The sequence below is a fragment of the Pangasianodon hypophthalmus genome, chromosome 16, assembly GCF_027358585.1.
Source record: "Pangasianodon hypophthalmus isolate fPanHyp1 chromosome 16, fPanHyp1.pri, whole genome shotgun sequence".
Classification (NCBI taxonomy): Eukaryota; Metazoa; Chordata; class Actinopteri; order Siluriformes; family Pangasiidae; genus Pangasianodon; species Pangasianodon hypophthalmus.
In genome coordinates, this window is record NC_069725.1 from 15,779,294 (window position 1) to 15,800,285 (window position 20,992).

Here is a 20,992-nt window from a genome sequence, read left to right on the forward strand (position 1 = left end):
GCCAAAAACTGCATGCCACTTAAGGCATAGCTCTAGGTTAGGAGTGGGGTAACCTTACTATGTTTCATCCTTTCTGGGTCTTCCTCAGGAAAAGTTGGAGGTAGACTGCTTCCCTCGCTTTCACTGCCCCCAGCATCCAAGAGAATTCCCTTTTCTTTATGCTGCTGGGAGCTGTGCTGTTGTTTTTTCTCTGTCCTCTGATCAGTGCACTCGCCATTCCGTGAGGGCTGGGACGTTTCCTGGGTCTTCTTTACCTTTAAAAAGACTGGCGAGGAGGGGCTGTTCTCCATAGGCCTGAGACAAGGGCCGCACATTCTTAAGGCAGTCACATCATCAAAGAGAAACAGAGGTGGATTTTCATTAGCTGTCAAAATTTTGATTAGTTTTGACAGGTCATCAATCATAATTATCATTACTGACAGGTCAGAAGTTCAATTTTAAGGAAGTAATTATTTTCAGCATGTGGTAATAATTAGTCATCTAAGTAAAATAGCTGATTTATCTAGAAAAAAGTGTCAATCATCTAGGTAAATAATGATTGATTAAATGTTTGGAAATTCAGTTTTAAGCAAGCAATAATATAATTATGTCCAACTATGGCTTTAGCACACTCACTCTCACACAAACATACACACACACACACACACACACACACACACACACACACACACGCACACGATCAAGAAAACTCTGACAGCGATCTTTTATGAACAAGGACAGGAGCTCATGAGGAATGTTACATCCGCTGGCGAGACTGGGACTTTGACAAAAGGGAGTTCAGATACATGTTGAATGATTTCTTCAAACTAAAGATAGACTGAAGATGATACCATTAGACGTCTAGAACATGCACATGAAAACCCATCAAGTAACTTTATTTTTAGTATTTACGAAATTTTAACTTTATTATTTATGAAAAAAGATTATGTCGACATTTGTTAAAGTTTATCAATATTTTGCATTTCTATCAGTTATATCAGTAAACATTACAATGCACTAAACCTTTTTTGCAAAAAAAAATCCTTTGTTGGAAACATAGCTAATGAAACTTATTCTACAGCACACTAACACAATAATAATTTAACCCGAACCCTCCATCGCCAATTCACAAAATAATGAACATGACCCCTCAACGTCAAATGCTTTTGACCTAATAACCACTCTGACATCTCTCCATTGTCTGATAACCCATTTGACATGTTTCCTTCATCTGAAAACCCATTTGACATGTCTCCATCGTCTACTAATGAAAATGAACAGGTTGATAGCGGGTTAGATCCTGAAAATAGGATAACTAATCGTGTTACATTCAGTAATGCCAAGATTAGTAGGAGAGTAAATTTTACCTCAGTCTGTGATATCAGTAGTTTTGCCAAATTTTTTAATTATGTTCTGGAGTTTTTAAACAGGATGATAGATGTAGTGGATGATCGAATAGGCCCCAGGGATGTTGTCACGATTGAAATCAAGGTGATACGCTTAACGTTTCATCATGCATTCAGTTAAACAATGGTGTCCGCGATTTATTAACTTTTAATGCCATCCAGACTAAATGTGAAATCTTTATGGATGAAATGTTGGAAATTGTCATCCAAGCAGTTCACCGTCCTGACGGTGGTTCCTGTGGAAAATAATTATGTGAAAATACATTTTATATTTTCATATCACCTATTTTATATTTCATATAATCCATTTTATAATGTTGGTCTTTATGTAACTTGGGAAGGGATGCTGAACTGTGGTCTATGTGCAAAGGGCAACTTGACATGAGAAAAACAAGTTCATTATTATCAGATGGCCTTAATTCCTAGGACTTAGAGCAGAGCATGCACAGCACTATCAGAAGAAGAGTAGAACAAACATTTCATCACCTAGGTAGATTCGAATAAGTCTGTCTAATAAATTTAGTTTGTACCAGAATGTAACTAACAGTACGCATGCAGGAGGTATGTGCGTCAAATATTGATAAGGAGGGAAGTTGCAGTGCGGTCTTTGGTTGCTTAAATAACATAAAAGGTAAATAGGTGATATAAAGGGATGGGGAGACATCTAGTGGTGGTAAAGAGTTAGACTGAGTAAGATAAATTGGAATTAGCCAAATAAAGGTAGCAAATATGTCCCACCCTTGGGCGATTATGCACTATGGTCACCTCTTTAGTGTTCGCTGTCAAGACAGACCTCCTTTATTGCTTAGGTTTACCTTTGTAATAAAGTTTCTTGCTGATTCTTTTAAGTTTTTTTTTGTTTCCTTGCTTAACCTTGAACCTACATGGGCGAATGGGAAGAATTCCCCACGACAAATTTGGGTGAGCCAGCCAGGAGGGCAAAAATCCCGAGGAGTGGGACGGAGTGGACTGCCTGGACAGGGGGAGAACTGCTGGCCACCATAGGGAAAAAGGTAAGCAGAACCGGGTTTATCAAATTCTGCATTAGTAGCAGTGACTCGGTTCACATGTAACACGGGGAGGATAAGCAATGAACCGATGTTGAGAGAAGACAAAGGTGAGCAGATGCTGTAAAATAGGCTTATTGTGGGCAGAGGTGAAGAGCAGAAGTGATAAACAGCCTCACTGCCTGGACCCAGGTTAAAAGTCCCTACGTCAGTGTGCAGTTCAAAAGTTTCTACTCCAGGAAAGGGTTTACACGGTAGTTTTGCTCAGTGGGTAGAATTCATATTGTCTGCATAAAGGACTTGTGCTCATGTGTTTGTATTTTGTTGGTTATTTGTGTTGATAAAAGATAAAGGTGAGCAGATGGCGCTGAGTTGTCTTGTTTTTGAGTTTATCACTGTATTATGTTTGTTTTGTTGACTTGTTTTTGAAGTTTGTATTGTGTTTGTGTTGTCTTTTTGTTTTTTATTTCTGTAATTATTTTTTGAAGTGACCAAAAGTCTGATGCGCATTTTTGGTATGAATGTTGCATGAAAACATTAGCGGGTTTGTAAGAGTGTACGACAGTGAATGACGGGGCCCTGTGCGGGTGTGTGTAACGAGTTCTGCATTTCCTGATCAGTGATGCGCCAACAAGCCCAGTAGAGGGCGCTGTTTACTTTCTTGTTTTTTCTTCTTTTTTTTTTTTTTTTTTCAAGGCGTGTATATGGAAGTGTTTTCCGGACAAATTTCAAAGGTAATTGCAAACTGCATTTGCAATTGCGTTTTCTGTTTGTGGACACAAACTGACATAGTTCAAATGAAAATGCAAATCGCATGTTACTGTTTGCATTTTCGTTTACACGAAAATGTACAATGTCTGCCAAATTTCAAAAAGAAAAGCAAAGTCCATCTGCAGTTGCATTTCCCGTGTTTTACGAGTTATGACCCTATCATATCGAAATAGCAATAGCAATTACCCCGTTTGTTATTTCACTTCCTCGGCGTCGCGTGGGGAGCCTACCAAAATTCAAATGGAATAGCAATTCCCTTTGCATTTGCATTTCCGATGCCTTGCACAGAATCCTGTCAGTCAGTGTTAGGGGTGGGGCTATACTACGGGGCGTGTTTATATTTCGAAGTGACATAAATTAAGAGCCATTTGATCCTTACAAACAGAACAGCATTTTTAGCTTCATTTTTACTGTGCAATTAAATTTATTTTTTAATGGTTTAATTAAATTTGTATAATCAGCACAGAATTCTTAGCTTCATTTTTAATGTGCAATTAATTTTTTTGTTTGTTTTTTCCCCACCGGGTGGGGAAAACGTCAGCAGCATTTTCAGTTCAGAATTAGTTCAGAAAATACTGAAGCATCTGTATGTTATCCATAACAAGGCTAATCTGTGCTTTTTCTTGTGCGTTGCCAGATTGCTGAACACTGTAAAAACGATTTTGAAATAGAACAAATTGCTAAATAGATCCAGCAAGTTGTGGGTTTATCTATGAACAATTCGCAACGTTTGCCGATGTTGAAAAGTTCAAACAATGTTTGAACTGTAAAATTGTAGTTGTGTTCTGTTGCACAAACAAACCGAGAAATTTCTTTTTTTTCACACTACTGAGACTCCCCATGATAAAATAATTTATTTGTTTTTACATGAGAACGGAGTTAAAGGTATTTAAAGGTGGTCTTTTCGGATCTGTTTACATCTGCAGTTTCTGTCACCTGACATAGGCTATCATGATCTACGGAATCACAAATGTGAATTTCCCTGCAATGTTTGCCTCCACATCGGATGTTACAGACATCATCTACATGTAATTCAATGCCTGAAATGTAAAGATTTTGTAAGTCGCAATACTGTTTTGACAGACATAATGCAAAGCTTTGTTAGAGAGACGGAGAAACCTATTCACTGTGTCAGGTGGCTTTCTACTGCCCTGGTTGTAAACACGTGGAAAAAAGAGCCCCTTTGAACCCCAAGAGCACGTGTTCTCACCAGGGGTCTTATAACTTGTGCTATGAAAGTCGATTACGACACAGAACATGAATGCTTTATACAGCCGTTGAAGGAAGAGAAAGCAGAAATATGTATTCTATTATTTTGAAGCTAGATAGGAAAAAGAGATGCATATAGCAAATTGTATATCTTGCATTGATTTTCTTGGAAATGAGTGGGTGGCCAAAGGGGATTGTTGCGTGAGTGCTTTTTTTTCCCCAAGTAGTTCCGCCGTAATAAATACACGTTCATTGTACATAATGCAAGAGGTTAGGATTCATAACTTGAATGTGTGGTTTACAGATCCTGACTTCAATCAATCCTACACTGACAGTCTTTCGTTTCTACCAATGAAACTCCACAACCTCCCCAAAGCCATACTCACAGAACAAAAGAAAGGCTACATCACTCATTTCTGGAAAAGGGCAGAATATCAGAACTACACATGTCCGTATCCTGACGCTAAACATTACAGTGTAGAGAGCATGATGGCGAAAGAGAGGGAAGAATTTTTAAGTGGTACATAACACTCTCTGGCGAAGTTTTTGACTTCAAGAAAGAGATGGCTGAGTACTTCATAAACAACCTCAACATTTTAAGAAAAGGGTGTTTAGCCTTTAGAAATGAAATACTGCAAAGCACAAATGTCAATCCTTTTAAATGCATTACCATCACGTCTGTCTGTATGAAAATCTCTCAAACCAAGTTCCTGCCTAAAAACGCCTTGGTTATCTTGCCACTCGATAATTACATCAACAGACAGAAATCATATGCAACTTTTTTTAGATGGTTACTGCGAAGACGGACCGTGAAGGCCATCATCAACAAGTGGAGAAAATGGAGCACCACAGTGATATTACCAAGAGCAGAATGTCTCTCCAAAATTTACAAAAGGACAAGAAAAAACTTACCAGGGAGGCAGCCAAGATACCAACGGCAACATTAAAGGAGCTGCAGGAATATCTGAAGTACTGATCAACAAAATCAAACATACATTCCTTGTTTTAATAGAAAGAGGATGAAGCTTCATGAATTTGAAAAAGTTTTGCAATGCTATTAAAATGTTTTTTGAAGAATAAAAATAAGTTTAGAGTTAAAAATTATTTGCATTAAATATTTGTTATTTAATGTTACATCTTAATGAATGACACAAACATGCTTAGAAACAAGATTTTGAGGTAAAATAAAAATTCCTATGACTTTATGTAGAACTGAGTAATAAAATTCATTTTTAAAAACCCAGATAACATTTCTAATAGTTTATAAATTAAAGGGTTAAAGAAAGTGATTTCCTGAGTGCATGAACACACAAGATTTTTGGTGGTCAAACAAATGCTTTGCATTATATAGCTCCAGACTGTTTCAGGCTACTACAGTTTTACCTCCTTCTACCCATATATCAATAAGCCGATCGGTCACCCCATCATTTTCTGTGATTTTGTGCCTCTGGAAAATGACTTTGGCATTGCTAGGGTAAAAGTATTGCCGCCTATGGGTCTGTGGGTATCAGTTGTGCCGAAATGCATTAAAAGCAAACTGTTTCTTTTCTTTTATATAGAACTTGCACCAAGCAACAACAACAAAGCAGATGCAATCATATGGATCAGGAGAGAGCTCTAACACTGGAGAAACTGGAAAAGCAGTCAGAAAATAATTGTAAAATAATCAAAATATTTGCAGTGTGGCATTTTTCTAATAAGTCGGATAATCTATTTACAGACTATATTAAAATATTTTGGAAAACTAAACAGTAAAGTTCAGGATAACCATGATGAAGAATGACAAAGGATGATGAAGCCAAAAAGAGTCAGAACTACAAGAACATTGAGGGCATCAAGCTTGATCAGCACTGTATATTCATTAATCAAGCCAAAAGTCTGTGGCAAAACTCGTGCTGAATTCTTTGTGTGGTAAAATGTGTTAAAGACTGGAAAGATCAAATATGACTCAAAATTGTTTTTACAGTTCATGTTTTTGGTTTGCATAACGTGAGTGACTTTACTTAAATGACGATGTGGCGATCATGCAGTGGAATTACAAGGACAAGAAAATGATTACACTGGCTAATGCTAATGTTTTCATAGGCAAGAAGGTTATTGGATGCCTCCTCTGAGCGATTACTTGGGAGTCTTACAAGCGAACTTGATGTTGATGATCAAATAGTTGAATTTGTCAGTACAGGACCGAAATCCATGGGTATAGGACTTTAAAAGGCAAAACCACTATGAAAGCTAAAGGCATTGAATTACACAAATTCTAAAACTGTCAATTTAAAATCATTGGCACACTTGGGTCATCACAGTGTGAAAAATCCAGATCAAACCATTGAAATAATAACTTCACACAACCAAATCATTTGAGATTTATAAAAAAAAAAAAAAGTTTAACTTGAGAAACACAATTGAAAAGGTTCAGGGTTGTGTATGATAAGCATGTTTTGTTACATGATTTCTCAACTCTGCCTTACGGATTCTACGACTCTGTCTGTACATTAATGTGCCTGTTTTCAATCCAACTAGACTGTAGCTACCCTTTTCATGCATAGTATGTGGACCTAGCAATAGTCGGAAATTTGAATTAGCATTCAAAATGATGCTTGGATACGGTGGCTGACAGGGGCCAACGCGCTGCAAATGCAGAAAACACATGCAACTACAGATAACACAAGCAAATAGAGAAAACACATGCGGATGCCGAAAATGGATGCATCAAACTGGCGAAATACAAACTGTACCGAAAGAGGCCAGCGCGTTGCAAATACAGAAAATACATTCAAATGTGGTAAACATATACAAATACAGAAATGCTGCAATAAGCTGAACACACAGTGGAAATGGTTTACAATAAAATGGAAATGTTCCAAGGGACGCGTGACGGAAACACCCGGCGGACTGATCGAAAAACAGAAGCAGGACTGACTTAACACTGCGGATAAGCCAGCCTCTGAAATCATGCTTTCCACTTTCAGCACTATTACCGCTAGGTGCCTAAAAGTCGCACCCCAAAAATTTTACATGCAGATAGATTAACCATGGTTTCAGGAAGAGTGGCTGGCTTAACCACAGCATTAAAGTGACCAGTAGGCTACTGCTTCTTTTTCGATTGATCCCCTGGGTGTTTCCATCCCACATCCCTCTGAAACATTTCCGTTTTGTTTTAAACCATTTCTGTTGGTTTGAAAAGCAAGAAACTATGAAAAGCAGCTGCTTTCATCTCTGCTTTTATGGCTTCATCTTTATCCATTAGCTTAGTAGCAGAGAGCTCTACCATTTAATGTGATTTCCAAACAGTCTCATATTTTCGGGCTAGAGGCAATGACACAGTCGATTAGTTGGTCCTGTGTTGCTGTCCGGGACATATCTAGACGCATTCGCAATCACACTACGAATGTGATGTGACCATATGTGTCCCAGACCACCTCCGAATGTGGTTTCAGTGAGCCGATCACAATGCATCTTCAAGACGCATTTGATCCCATTCACACCTGTACTTAGTGCTGTCCACTTACCATTCGATCACCCAGGATGCATGCTAGGTGTGAACGGGACCATACTGTGCTTATGCGAATTAGCTTTAAATGTGCTCAGACGGAACACTCCACTGATGACAAAGCAGTATACTGGGTTTAAAAAAAATTCATTAAACTTTTTGAAGAAAGAACAGCATCTGTAGAAACAAAAAGAGAAATTATTAACCGATTCAGAGGATTTCTTCTACCCTTACTTAGCTTAGCCATCCCTTTTATAAGCAGTTGCATAGCTTCACATAACAGTTAACATGGAGACAACAGAGAAAATGTCCCTCAACACCAGTTGATAAAACTTAAAAATGTTACGATGTGTAATGAAAGCTTAAGAAAGACTGCAGAAAACAACTTGGACAAGGCGATACAGCGCATATTGGCTAGGACTGACCTGAAGGTTTATGATAAGACAAAACTCTACGCATCAGTCCTGCAGAGGTTTTTAAACTTGGACCAGGAAACGGATCACCTGACCTAGTCCTTTCCTAAATTATCCGACAGCCAGACAGAGCCATTGGTGGCTGAAGGTCTGCGACCATCCAGAGATGAAATCTTAGAAAAGGTGCTCCGTAACATTTCTGTAAGGTCCTGGAAAAAATGCTTCGTATATTATAGAAAAAATGTCAAAATTAGGTGATGTTGCTTCATTGAATGATAACGATGAATTCGCTTATAAAGGAAAAACTATTAAAGGGTCTCACATGATGGATTTGTCTAAGAATCTCACAGCCCCACATAAAGTATCTGATGAGCAAAGACCTTTAGAATGGAATGAATTATTACATGAATTATTACAGGCTGCAGCTAGCCTAAACGTGCCCTTTTCAACAATTCCTGACACTGGCATTTGACTTAAAATATCTGACATAAAAAGATCTAAAGGTCCTTATACTTCGACTCCCCAACTTATTATCCCCCTTCCACCCTCTAAAAACATTGTTTATGATTACCCTACCCATGAACTTGTTTTTAAATCTCCAGTTCTGTCTGGTTTGATTTTTGAAATGAAACAAGAAAGACTTGATTTGTAATTTTGTTTACAATTTATTTAAATAAAACAACTTTACATTGAACATTATCTTGTGAACCATTGTACTTTAATATTCCGTAGGTTATGCAGACAATTTAAACATATCACGCATTCTAAATGTTTGCTTTTTATTTACTCTTTGGTGCATGTTTTAACAAAAGACACAACCATATCATAATTTTTAAAATCATCACCATACACGGATAAAACACAGATAAACAATAATCCCTTAGCTTTGTCACACACCGAAAGACACGTGTTGCCCACAGCAAAATGACTTAAAATTTTTTACTTGTATGGAGTTCTATTTTCATTTTCAAAAAGAATGAATGGGGTGAAAAAATAGTTTGTAGTCTGATAGGTTTCCTTATGAATGGAAAAAAAAAACTCTGGTTGTTTCATCCATAGGCATAAAGCTAGCCAGTGTTTGCCTAGCATGTGTCTTGGTTGTGTATTCATGATGAGCAAGGCGAGAAACTGTTTCTCACCGTGTTTGCGTGTAGCTCATCGCTGGCCCCTATGCTGTAAATAACTAAAAATAAAAGCTTCTCATAACTTCCATAAGTTCTCTGGTATCCATATTTTACTGGTAAACGATTAGTATGTTTCTACAAATGTTTATTTGAAGAATACTTTCAAAATATACATACGTAATTAACAAACACAATTAGATCACACTGGTCTCGGAAGAGCTTGCCGAAATCTAAGCTCCAAACACATGTTTCCAGACTTTATTAACAATAAATGTTGTCTGCAGTCATCGTCCGGATTCAGATTTTTTTCCAGTCATGTTGATCAAAAGTTACAGTCTTAGTAGCACTGTTCCAGTGAATACGGCCAGGCATAGACACAGTGAAAAGCACAACAGTCCCTTTTTGTTACTGAAAAAAATCCAGCTGTGCAAGTGGTTAGTAATCGCTAATATTGACTGTTATCATGCTCTGAAATATTTTAAAATCTTTCCAAAGTAGAATTTGGCTTTTTTGGTGCATCTGGACAAGCAGCCATAGTTGAGCACTCAGAATCAATGGTATTCTTAATCTAAAGAAGTAAAGTATTTGAAGGGAAAATGTTTGGGCGTATGTACAAATTTCTTTATTCTGATTGATTATAGCAATTAATTGTGAAAAATTACTTGTGTGTGCTCACTAATTGATTTAGAATGCTGAGTCTGCATTTGTCGGTAACTATAGACAGACAATTTAGGATAATTCAGCTATAAACATATTATATTATTGCTTCTTTAAAACAGAACTTCCAATCATCATTTAGTCAGATAATTTGACACGTCATTATTAAAAAAAATAATAAATAAATAAAGGAAAATAATCATTAACTTAAAATTTGTATCAGAATATGTCAGTGCCATTATGTGTGTGTGTGTGTGTGTGTGTGTGTGTACTAATTGTTTCCAAATCCTATGTCTGCATCATTAATTAGACTATTTAGGATAATTCAGCTATAACCACAGATGACTAATTACTACCACATGTTGAACATTACATCCTTAAAACGGAACTTCAGAAACATCATTGACCTGTCAAAAGGTCAATGATAATGACATAGGTACCAAGCATGCATAGACAGGGGGCACACCTCTATTAAAGTACTTTTACAGCAACCAGAAATACGTAAGTTGACTATATCCATCAAAAGAACGTCACCAGTCTTTGTTCCCTCTTTATAGGTCCAACGAGTATCTGAGATGGCCCGTAAAATCAATCAATCAATCAATCAATCAATCAATCAATCAATCAATCATCGATCTCAGGTTGATCGCCATCCGCAATCTGGCTGAAAGGATGAGGCCTACTCTTCACTCATCGTAAAGAGAGAAATGCTCACCTCTCTCTATGGCGTAAATGAACCGGCGCACATGTTTTTGTCTTTTTTTGGTGAGAGTTTACTTTCATATGCAAACAGCTGCTACTACTTTGGACGGCCAGACATCCTCATGTTAAGAAGCCGACTGAACATTGTCAAGAAGTGAATCCACGGATGGACCAACGTGCAAAATGCACGTGAAGACAAACTAAAGCATGCTGCATCGCCACTCAACAGCACCAAACACTGCACTCCTTCAAAGGCCGCCTCGCACTCATTCACAACTAGACGCTTCAAACGCTTCTGCCGCATTCTTCTCGTGCTCGCGACGAGCTCAAAAAAAACTCCAAGACTGGGCAGGAAGAGATATTCACCATTATTTCTTTCACAATTTTACTGTGTTGAGTAATTTGAAGCTGCCAACAGTTCGCGAAAATCAGCATTCTTTTAAATAGAGATAATCGCGCGCACTGCGAAGAAACTCCTTCCTTCGTTCTTTGATCTCTCTTATCTTTGCATGTGATCTATCTCTCTGCTTACTAACACGATCACTCAGTCAGTGATCTCTGTTTATATGAGGGGAAAATAAGATCCAATCTCTATAGGGCTATTCCCATTACCGTTACTGCGCTTTGGAACCTATTTTGTCATTGGAAATATTTTTATAGTTTTTATCGTTAGCCATCCACCACGTGCAAGTCTTTTAAAGTCCCTGCCATATTTATATTCCTTATTGTCCTCCTTGTTTCTCACGTGGTTTGTGGTAATTCATTTTATATAAGCTAAGAGACAACGAGCACACAGACACGCGTGCTCTCTTTTTGCTTCGTGCGCACACGCACATATTCCTTCCTCCAAACGCCGCCTCTCTCTCACACAACTTTTCTTTGCCGGTCCCTATTTAGAATTAGGATCATAGTAAAGTACTTAATTGGTGTTTATTCTTTTCTATTTCAATAAATGCTATATTACTGAACACGTTATTGTTTTGTTGTGGTTATTAATTTGACATTGCGAGAAGCAAATCTAAGATCTAAAATCTTCAGAACTAAGCCTTCAGAAACCGTCATTGATTATTATTGTTCTCAGTTCTCTTTTGACATATTTAAAAGGTGGGTAATTTTAATTTTTAATCTGTGTGACTGATTAATGAGACTGAATGAGTCAAAACTAAGTAAATTAATAGCTAATGAAAATCTACCTCTATTTCTCTCTATTGGCTTTATATTAGCTGTTCACAAAATTTTTCCATGGCATGATATCAAGCAAGTCCATATTATTACACCTACATTCTAACAGCAAAACCCATTGTGCTAAAAAATAATGCATGTACTATATTACAGCTACCTGTGACTAATACCTCTAAATCCTTGTAAACAGAGAAATGTTAGGCACACAAGTAATCATCTCTTGCAGCTCTCCTGAAGCATTTACATCCTGTAAGTCAAGCTAAATGAGTAGATATTTGTATGAGCCAATGTCAATTTTGTCAGGTATCCAAATATTTTAGAAGAGAGTTGGTTTAAAAATTAGCAGCATCAAAGGTGAAATGTTGGGCTGTTATAGTGTTTCTCTCACCTCTTTCTGGAATTTTCCTTTACAGGTTTTTTTTGCAGTTTGGACTTGGCTTTCAGCTCAGCCACTGGCTCCAGGGTCACTGCTATCTTGCTCTCCATGTTGACCCTCTCTGAATGATTCCACAGCTTGTGCTGCTGCAGGTGCACTTTTGTGGCAAACACAGCCTCGCAGTATGGACAGCCATAACTGAACTTCTCTGCCGCAGTTTCCTGATACACATTAGTACACACAGACACAGATAGTAAAAGTTCTGTCAATGTTTACTCATTGTTTTTATGTAGTCTACTTGATGTGCACATTTCTCAAACTATTACTAAATAATTTCAAACAGAAACTACTTTTTATAGACCTGGGATGTCAGTCAGACAGCCATTTTGTGTAAAGTCACACAAAACAGTCTGCTGCATTCATGCTGCATTTCAGCTGTCAAAAGAAACATTTGTATTTTTTTGTTTCTCAACCTGCACAAATGCAAGTAGCACAAATGACTCAGACACTTTTGGTAAACTGGATCTGCAAATTAATGGGCTGCTGGGTGACATCACTGGTTGTAAAATGTTCATTCATTCTTCTTCAATACCATTCTTCTTCAACACCACTTTATCCTAATCAGGGTTATGGTGGATCTGGACCAGGAACACTGGACATGCGGTGGGGACACACCCTGAATGAGTCATAGGTCATCATGTGCACACATTCACACACTCATTTACACCTAGGGACTACAAAGACTCAGACATGAAAACTTTGAATATAATAATAAATAAAAAATTTCTAGATAACCTCATTAAATGAAAAACAAAAAACCCTGTCATTAAGAGCACAGCAAGAAAGACCATACAATAATAATAACAAAGCACTAGTAACAAAGCACCAGGTTCTGATGCCTTTCCTGCTGAATTCTGTAAGCACTTTTGGACTGTACTAGAACAACTGTTTATTATATTAAAACCCAACAAAGACCCACCTTACCTCTCGTTGTCATACATTATAACTCATCGACACCAACACAAAAAATATAAGCAAACCCTAGCTACCAGAATAAAAACTGTTATTCTGTCATTGATCCAACTGATCACAAACCAACTACCAACATGTGCAGACCTCACCACCTGATACATTTTTTAATTACATAAAAAAATAGAATCAGCAGTAGTAACACTTGACAAAGAAAAGGTCTTCAACAAAGTGAGTTAGAAATTCCTATCTGACACATTAAATAAATTAGGCTTTGGGAAATCATTTATTCAGTTGATTAAGATTCTCTATATTTCACCTAAAGCCATAGTTACCACTAATGTGGTAACCACACTGCACAGAGGTCCCAGGCAAGGATGCTCGTTCTCCCCTACCCTATTTGCCATTTTTATCTAACCATTAGTTGCAGGTATATGGCAAAATATAAACATCAATGGTATCCAGACATCAACCATGCAACATAAAATCTGACTATACACTGACATTTTATTCTTCCTAAAAAAATCCTATAGGGTTAATACAAGAAATTATCCATACAGTTGAAAAATACTCCATAATCTCCAATTACTCTATAAACAGGTCTGACTCCACTATCTTCCCACTCAACATGAAATTACAGACACTGCAGTCAAGACTCTACCCATCGCCACTGAATACATTACATATTTAGGTATCAAAATTCCCTCTTTGCCCTCAGAGCTAAACAAACTTAAGTCAGGCTTCAAAAGATTAACACGGAATAAATTAATCTTATGTTTACAATCTGGAGTCAAATAGTATCACCAATCCGATGATCAATCACATATGGTCCACTGTACTAAACCTGCAAGGCAGAACCAGAAAGGGCCAAAAAAGATAAGTATTGAATCTCCTGGGTTATATACTCAGGAAATTGGCTTTCCTGTCATACCAGTCTTTAATTTTTTTTCCTGAGCTGCCTCCAAGTTTTCCTTGGTCAGTTCACAAGCTCTCTTACACTTCAACTGAAATTTACTAACATCAGGTTAGCAGGAGGAGAAAGTTTGACATCCAAACATTTCTCTTTCTACAATTTCAGAGGACCTCTCACAGTATGGTCAAACACAAGCTCAGTTGGGTTGAAAACCAAGTGATTCCTGTGTCATGTCTCTAATTGCAAAGAGGAGTAAACAAACACTATCATCTCAATCTTTCTCAAACTCCTTGGATTCGGCTCTGAGCATTGACTTGAGAGCTTGGTGAAATCTTTCTAACATTCCCTGAGATTCAGGATGATATTCAGATGAGATACAGTGCTGTAGGGACAATTCCTTCAGCAACTGAGAAAAGAGAGACAAGACATAAAATAGGTTTCATTCTTTTTTTACATCACAAAAACCTGCCATTTTAACAGGGGTGTGTAGACTTTTTATATCCACTGTATCTCTTGAAACATAAGGTGTACAGTGAAAATTCTATAAAATGAAGATTGTTTCTTTTTCTCTTTTGGACCATTTAGTTCTGCTCCGGCATAAAAACTATGCCAAATCAAATACGCGGACCAATGATACGCTGTGGCAACCCCTAAAGGGAGGAGCCAAAAGAACCACAATTTAGCCTGGCCTAAGCAAATTTGTGATAATTTGCTTAATATCCAAATCATTCTTTTGCAAATTGGTCCTAGGATTTTTTTTGGCCAGTCTTCACAATCTGGATGTCAAAATACTCAGGTATTTGTTGAGACTTCTAAACTTCAATTCAATTCAATTTTATTTGTATAGCACTTTTAACAATGGACAAAGCAGCTTTACAGAAATAAATGGATATCAATATATATATATATATATATATATATATATATATATATATATATATATGTGAATTTATCCCTAATGAGCAAGCCAGAGGCGACAGTGGCCAGGAAAAACTCCCTGAGACGATATGAGGAAGAAACCTTGAGAGGAACCAGGCTCAAAAGGGAACTCATCATCATCTGGGTGCAAAGGATAGTGCAATTATAAATAAATCCCTTCTATTATTGTACACTATATGGACAAATAGTGCTATTGTGCAACCAGTAGATTCATCACAGACAAGAAGTCCGGTTGGTTAAAATCTATCCACCGTCCACTGATGGAGTCCTGAGTACGAAGTTGCTCGTGGCAACTGCAGCCCCAAAGCCACTACAGCAATCATGGTCCCAAGCCATCACAGTACAGCTCACAGTACACCCCCCCCCCCCCCGCCCCATTGCCCGCACTATTCGAGGTACCAACAAATAGCCTGCACCTTTTGATCGAAGTAGGCGTTACGGATCTATAACATAAAAGACCAAAAGTTCGCTCAAGTACTGTGGCGTGAGACCATTTAGTGCTTTATAGGTCAATAGTAGTATTTTATAATCAATACAAAATTTGATTGGGAGCCAATGCAGTGTGGATAAGGGGTGATGTGGTCATATCTTCTGGTTCTAGTAAGGACTCTCGCTGCTGCATTCTGGACTAACTGGAGCTTGTTTATGCATCTACTGGAATATCCAGACAGTAAGACATTACAATAATCCAACATAGAGGTAACAAAAGCATGAACTAATTTTTCTGCATCATGTAGTGACAATATATTTCTTATTTTAGCAATATTTCTGAGATGAAAGAAAGTGATCCTAGTGATATTATCTATATGAGCTTCAAAAGAAAGACTAGAGTCAATAATCACACCAAGGTCCTTTACTGCTACACATGATGAAACAGAAAGGCCATCCAGAGTTATTATGTAATCAGAAAGCTTACTTCTAGCTGCATGTGGTCCTAGTACAAGTACCTCTGTCTTGTCAGAATTAAGTAAGAGAAAGTTAATAAACTTCCAGTTTCTAATGTCTTTTACACATTCCTCAACTTTATTAAGCTGGTGTCTGTCATCTGGCTTTGCTGAGACATACAACTGTGTGTCATCAGCATAACAGTGGAAGCTAATACCATGTTTACAAATAATTTTGCCCAGAGGTAGCATATATAAAGAAAAGAGCAGTGGGCCTAAAACACAGCCTTGCGGGACACCAAACTTTACCTTAGTATGCAAAGAGAAGTCACCATTTACATCTACAAACTGATAACGATCAGTCAAATAAGACCTGAGCCAAGAAAGAGCCGTTCCCTTAATGCCTACTACATTTTCTAGTCTATCGAGGAGAATAGCATGATCAATGGTACTAAAAGCTGCACTAAGGTCAAGCAACACAAGCAAGGAGACACAACCCTGATCAGAGGCCAGAAGTAAGTCATTTACCACTTTAACCAGTGCTGTCTCTGTGCTATGATGAGGCCTAAATCCTGACTGATACATTTCATGAATGTTATTCCTACGTAAGTATGAGCATAGCTGCTGTGCTACCTTTTCTAGGATCTTATAGATAAAGGGGAGGTTTGATAGTGGTCTATAGTTAGACAGCTGACAGGGGTCAAGATCAGGTTTTTTAATCAAAAACCTAATTTACTTATACATCTCTATCTTATGATTGCTTGCCTGGCTTCACACAAAACTTGGAAGGCTTATATAGGACTCATAACCCATGCAACTCACTTAAATTGGCCACTGGGGGGCACTATTCATGGTTTCTCCACATGAAAAACAAGTATATCTCTGGAAAAGGTTAATAGTGAAATTTATTTTTCCTTGTAATCCTTTAGCAAAAATTAATCAGGACCTTGCAGGAAAAGAGGAGAGTATGTTAGACCACAAACAAAGCTTTATCTTAAAAGGTAATTATACAGGGCACAAAAGTTTCTCCTCTTAGGTAAAACAAAATTTGAAGCTGCTCTTTGGTAATGAAACCTCTTCTAAGCTGCTAAAGAAATGGGACATCAAGCCCAAGGTCATTAAAGAGGCAAAGACTTTTTCTTCTTCAGCTGGTCTGAGACATCTTTTGAAGTCTACTGAAAAACTGATGTGATGAGAGTGATGAGGAAATCAGTAAGTCTACTAAGTCTATATTTTTCTGCTTTTTTAAAGCAACAAACATAAGGCCAAAATGCGTAAACACAGGCTTTGTGTTAATGTCTTTATTCATTTGTTTTCCTTTGTGCTTAGACTAGGATGTGTACATGGCCTCTGTTTTGCTTCTCCGCCATCGCCTCCCACCACCATTTGGATGCAGGAAGAATAAAATATGTCCCATTGCGCCTGTGGACAGATTTGTACACAACTTTTTTACTAGTGTCTCTGTCTAGAGTCTTATATTAGTTTGCTGTGCTTCAGTCTTGCTACAGCTTTGATTAACATCTTGAAGCACGAGAGAATCGGCAACCATGGAGTAGGGTCCATAACTATTTGGACAGTGACACAATTTTTGTAATTTTGCCTCTGTACACCACAATGGATTTGAAATGAAGCAAAAAAGAAGTGATTGGAGTGTAGATGTTCAGCTTTCATTCAAGGGGTTTAACAAAAATATTGCATTAACCATTTAGGAATTACAATGGAGTCCCTCTATTTTCACAGGCTCAGAAGTAACTGGACAAACTAACAACCAAATATTTTTAATACTTGGATGCAAATCTTTTGCAGTCAATGTCTGACTGAAATCTGGAATCCATGGACATCACCAAATGCAGAGTTTCCTCCCTTGAGGTGCTTTGCCAGGCCTTTACTGCAGCTGCCTTCAGTTGCTGCTTGTTTGTGGGTCTTTCTGCCTTCAAGTTTTGTCTTCAGTAAGTGAAAAGCATGCTCAACTGGGTTGAGGTCATCAGACATTTAAGAACATTTAATTTCTTTGCCTTAAGAAGCCTTTAGGTTGCTTTCATGGTATGTTTTGGGTCATTATCTTTCTGAACTGTGAAGTGCCGTACTATCAGTTTTGCAGATTCAGTTTTGCATAATCATTTGACTGAATCTGAGCAGAAGGTATAGTTCTATATGCTTCAGAATTCTATCAGCTACTTCCCATAATCAGCAGTCACAATCAATAAACACCAAGGACCCAGTTCCATTGGCAGCCATACATGCCCATGCCATATACTGCCTCCACCATGTTTGACAGATGATATGGTAATGATATTCCTTTCTGTCTCCACTCTCTTCTCTTCCCATCATTCTGGTGCAAGTTAATCTTGTATCATAACTGTGCAGCCTTTTTTAGAAGTTTTTTAGTAAGTCTAATCTGGCCTTTCTGTTCCTGAGTGTTACCAGTGGTTTGCATCTTGAGGTAAACAGTCTGTATTTACATTCATGAAGGCATTTCTACATTGTAGACTTTGACATTGATATGCCTACCTCCTTGAGAGTGTTCTTGACTTGGCTAAATGTTGTGAAGGGGGTTTTCTTCACTAAGGAAAGAATTCTGCATTCAACAACTTTAGTTGTCTTCCATGGTCTTCCAGGCCTTTTGGTGTTGATGAGGTCCCCAGTTCATTCCTTCTTTTTAGGAATGTACCAAATTGTTGATTTGGCTACTCCTAAGGCTTCTGCTATCTCTCTGATAGGTTTGTTTTGTTTTTTCAGCCTAATGATGGCCTCCTTCACTTGCATCAACACCTCTTTGGACTGAATATTGAGAGTTCCCATGAACAGCTACCAAATGCAAATTCAACACTTGGCATCAACTACAGACCTTTTATCTCTTTAATCTGTCATGAAATAACAAGGAAACAAGCCACACCTCACCATGAAACTGCTTTTCAGTCAATTGTCCAATTACTTTTGAGCCAGTGAAAATATAGGTTGTATAGGTAGTGAAAATTCCACTTTGTGGGGAAAAAAAAAAGTCTACACTTCAATCACATCTCGATATTTTTATTTCAAATCCATTGTGGTGTACAGAGGCAAAATTACAAAATCTGTGAGCAGATTTTTTCTTGAGTCTACCTTGAGCTCGAGGGACTGGGTGTTCAGGGTGACGGGTGTGGAATTCATTGCAAAGGAGGGGGTCGAGAACGTCATTGGCTGGTGTGTATTTAAACACATTCAAGAAGAGGCCCTCAGCTCTCTCAAAGGCAGATGTAGGTTGGGCAATGGAATGAGGTGCAGAGATTTTGAGAACCATCCAATAATGGCCATTATGATAAGAGTCCCCTTCCTGACACAGGAAGATCTGTCTCGAAGTCAATAGCTAGGTGGGACCCTGGTCACTGGGGAATTGGCACTGGCATTAGTTTAAAGGCAGACAGTGTTCTGGGGATTTTTGCCTGGGTGCACTTTGGGCATAAGCATGCAAACCTGATGTGAGTGAGCATGTTGGGCCACCAGTTCTTATTGTAGAGGAGTTGATATGTCTTATGAACTCCTGGATGTCTGGCAGCAGGGGATGTGTGGGCCCAGGTGATTAGTTTGTCACATGCATCTTTCCTTGGGATTGAGCTGTATTTCTCAGTCATTGTCCCATGAAATAGCATCCAGAAAACATAACAGGAGGAAAAATAATTCCTCCTCATTGGTTTGACTGGGAGGTGCAAAATAGAGCCGTGATAGTGGTGTTCTTGGATCCAGGCCTATAGAAGAGAGAAAAGTGGAACCTGGAGAAGAACAGGGCCTACTTGCTTCTCAAGAGTCTAGACATGTTGCAGTCTTGATGTACTAAAGTTTTTTTGTGGTCAGTATAGACAATAAAAGAATGTTCAGTCCCCTCCATTAAGCAGTCCCCTCCAGCAAGCAGTTCTTGGTTACCAAAGTCATGGTTCATTTCTGCAGGTGAGATTTTTCGGGAAAAGGCGGTGACTGGATGAAATTTGGGCTTTACCCCCAAATTTACCTCCTATTTCTAAGGCGTCAACTTCTCCAATGAATTGCTTGGTGGGGTCTAGGTGTTTGAGGGTGGGGGCAATGATAAATGCCTCTTTGAAGTGAGAAAAGGCTTGACCTGCATCTGGGGTCCACTTGAATTTCTCAGACCTCTTTTGAGCAAGGAAGTGAGCAGTGCTGCCACAATGCTGATGTTGTAAAATGCCCACATGAGCTGTTTGAGGGCAGAAGGAACAAGTGGAAAGGGGTAACAATATTTTATAGTGATCTGGTTCAGTCCTTTATAATCAATGCACAGTCTCAGTCTGCCCCTTTTTTTCTCCACAAAGAAGAATCCTGCTGGTGATGGGGAGGGTGGAATATAGCCTTGCTTTAGCACCTCCTCAATGTATTTCTCCATGGCCTGATTCTCAGTGGCTGTTACGGGATAGATACAGTTATGATACAGATACAGTTATGTGGTGGTGTTGTGCCTGCCACAAGCTCAATGATGCCGTCATAAGGTCTGTGAGGGGGGGTAAGACGCTTGCTTTGACCTTGCTGAAAGCTTCTTTGAATTCTTGGTAGCAGGCTCTAATCTCCACCTGACTGGATGTTTGAGGACTCTCTATGGAGGTGGAGGTGGCCAGAGGCTGTAGCATGTCTACCCAGGAGATTTGTGGATTGTGGGTTTGCAACCATGGGAAACTGGGGATGATGAGGAATTTCTTGGTCATGATGATAAGGAGGGACATGTGCTCTTGGTGCATGGCACTGATTTGTAGGACAATGGGCTCTGTCCATTGGGTAATGGAGCCACTTCCAATGAGTCTTCCATCAAGGGCTTGGATTTGGAGGGGAGACTGGAGAGGTTGGGTGTTGAGATGGAGTTCCTCCACTAAAGGCTGGTCAGTTAAGTTGCCCTCAGCACTGGATTCATTCAATGCTGAAACGATGGGGAAACATTCTCAGTGTCTTATCTGTTCTCTTGTGATGAAAACTGGGTAAGAAAGGAAT

The 20,992-nt window shown here is 38.5% G+C and overlaps 1 protein-coding gene across 14 annotated transcripts in view; it reads right to left on the reverse strand.

Annotated features, from left to right (window-relative positions):
* The window catches only part of znf512b (zinc finger protein 512B), a 163,535-nt gene that overhangs the window by 45,976 nt on the left and 96,567 nt on the right, over positions 1-20,992 (reverse strand). For 12 of the 14 annotated variants that reach the window (XR_008304220.1, XM_053240798.1, XM_053240795.1 and 9 more), the window contains 2 exons: positions 12,329-12,537; positions 59-315 (listed from right to left, as the gene is read on the reverse strand). Coding sequence is in view for 13 of the 14 variants with exons in the window: in XM_053240794.1 (XP_053096769.1) it covers positions 59-315; positions 12,329-12,537 (466 nt within the window). In the remaining variant the exon portion in view is untranslated. Of the gene's footprint in view, positions 1-58; positions 316-3,349; positions 5,295-12,328; positions 12,538-20,992 lie in introns of those variants that run through there. The other 2 variants (XM_053240801.1, XM_053240792.1) reach the window with 2 other exon arrangements.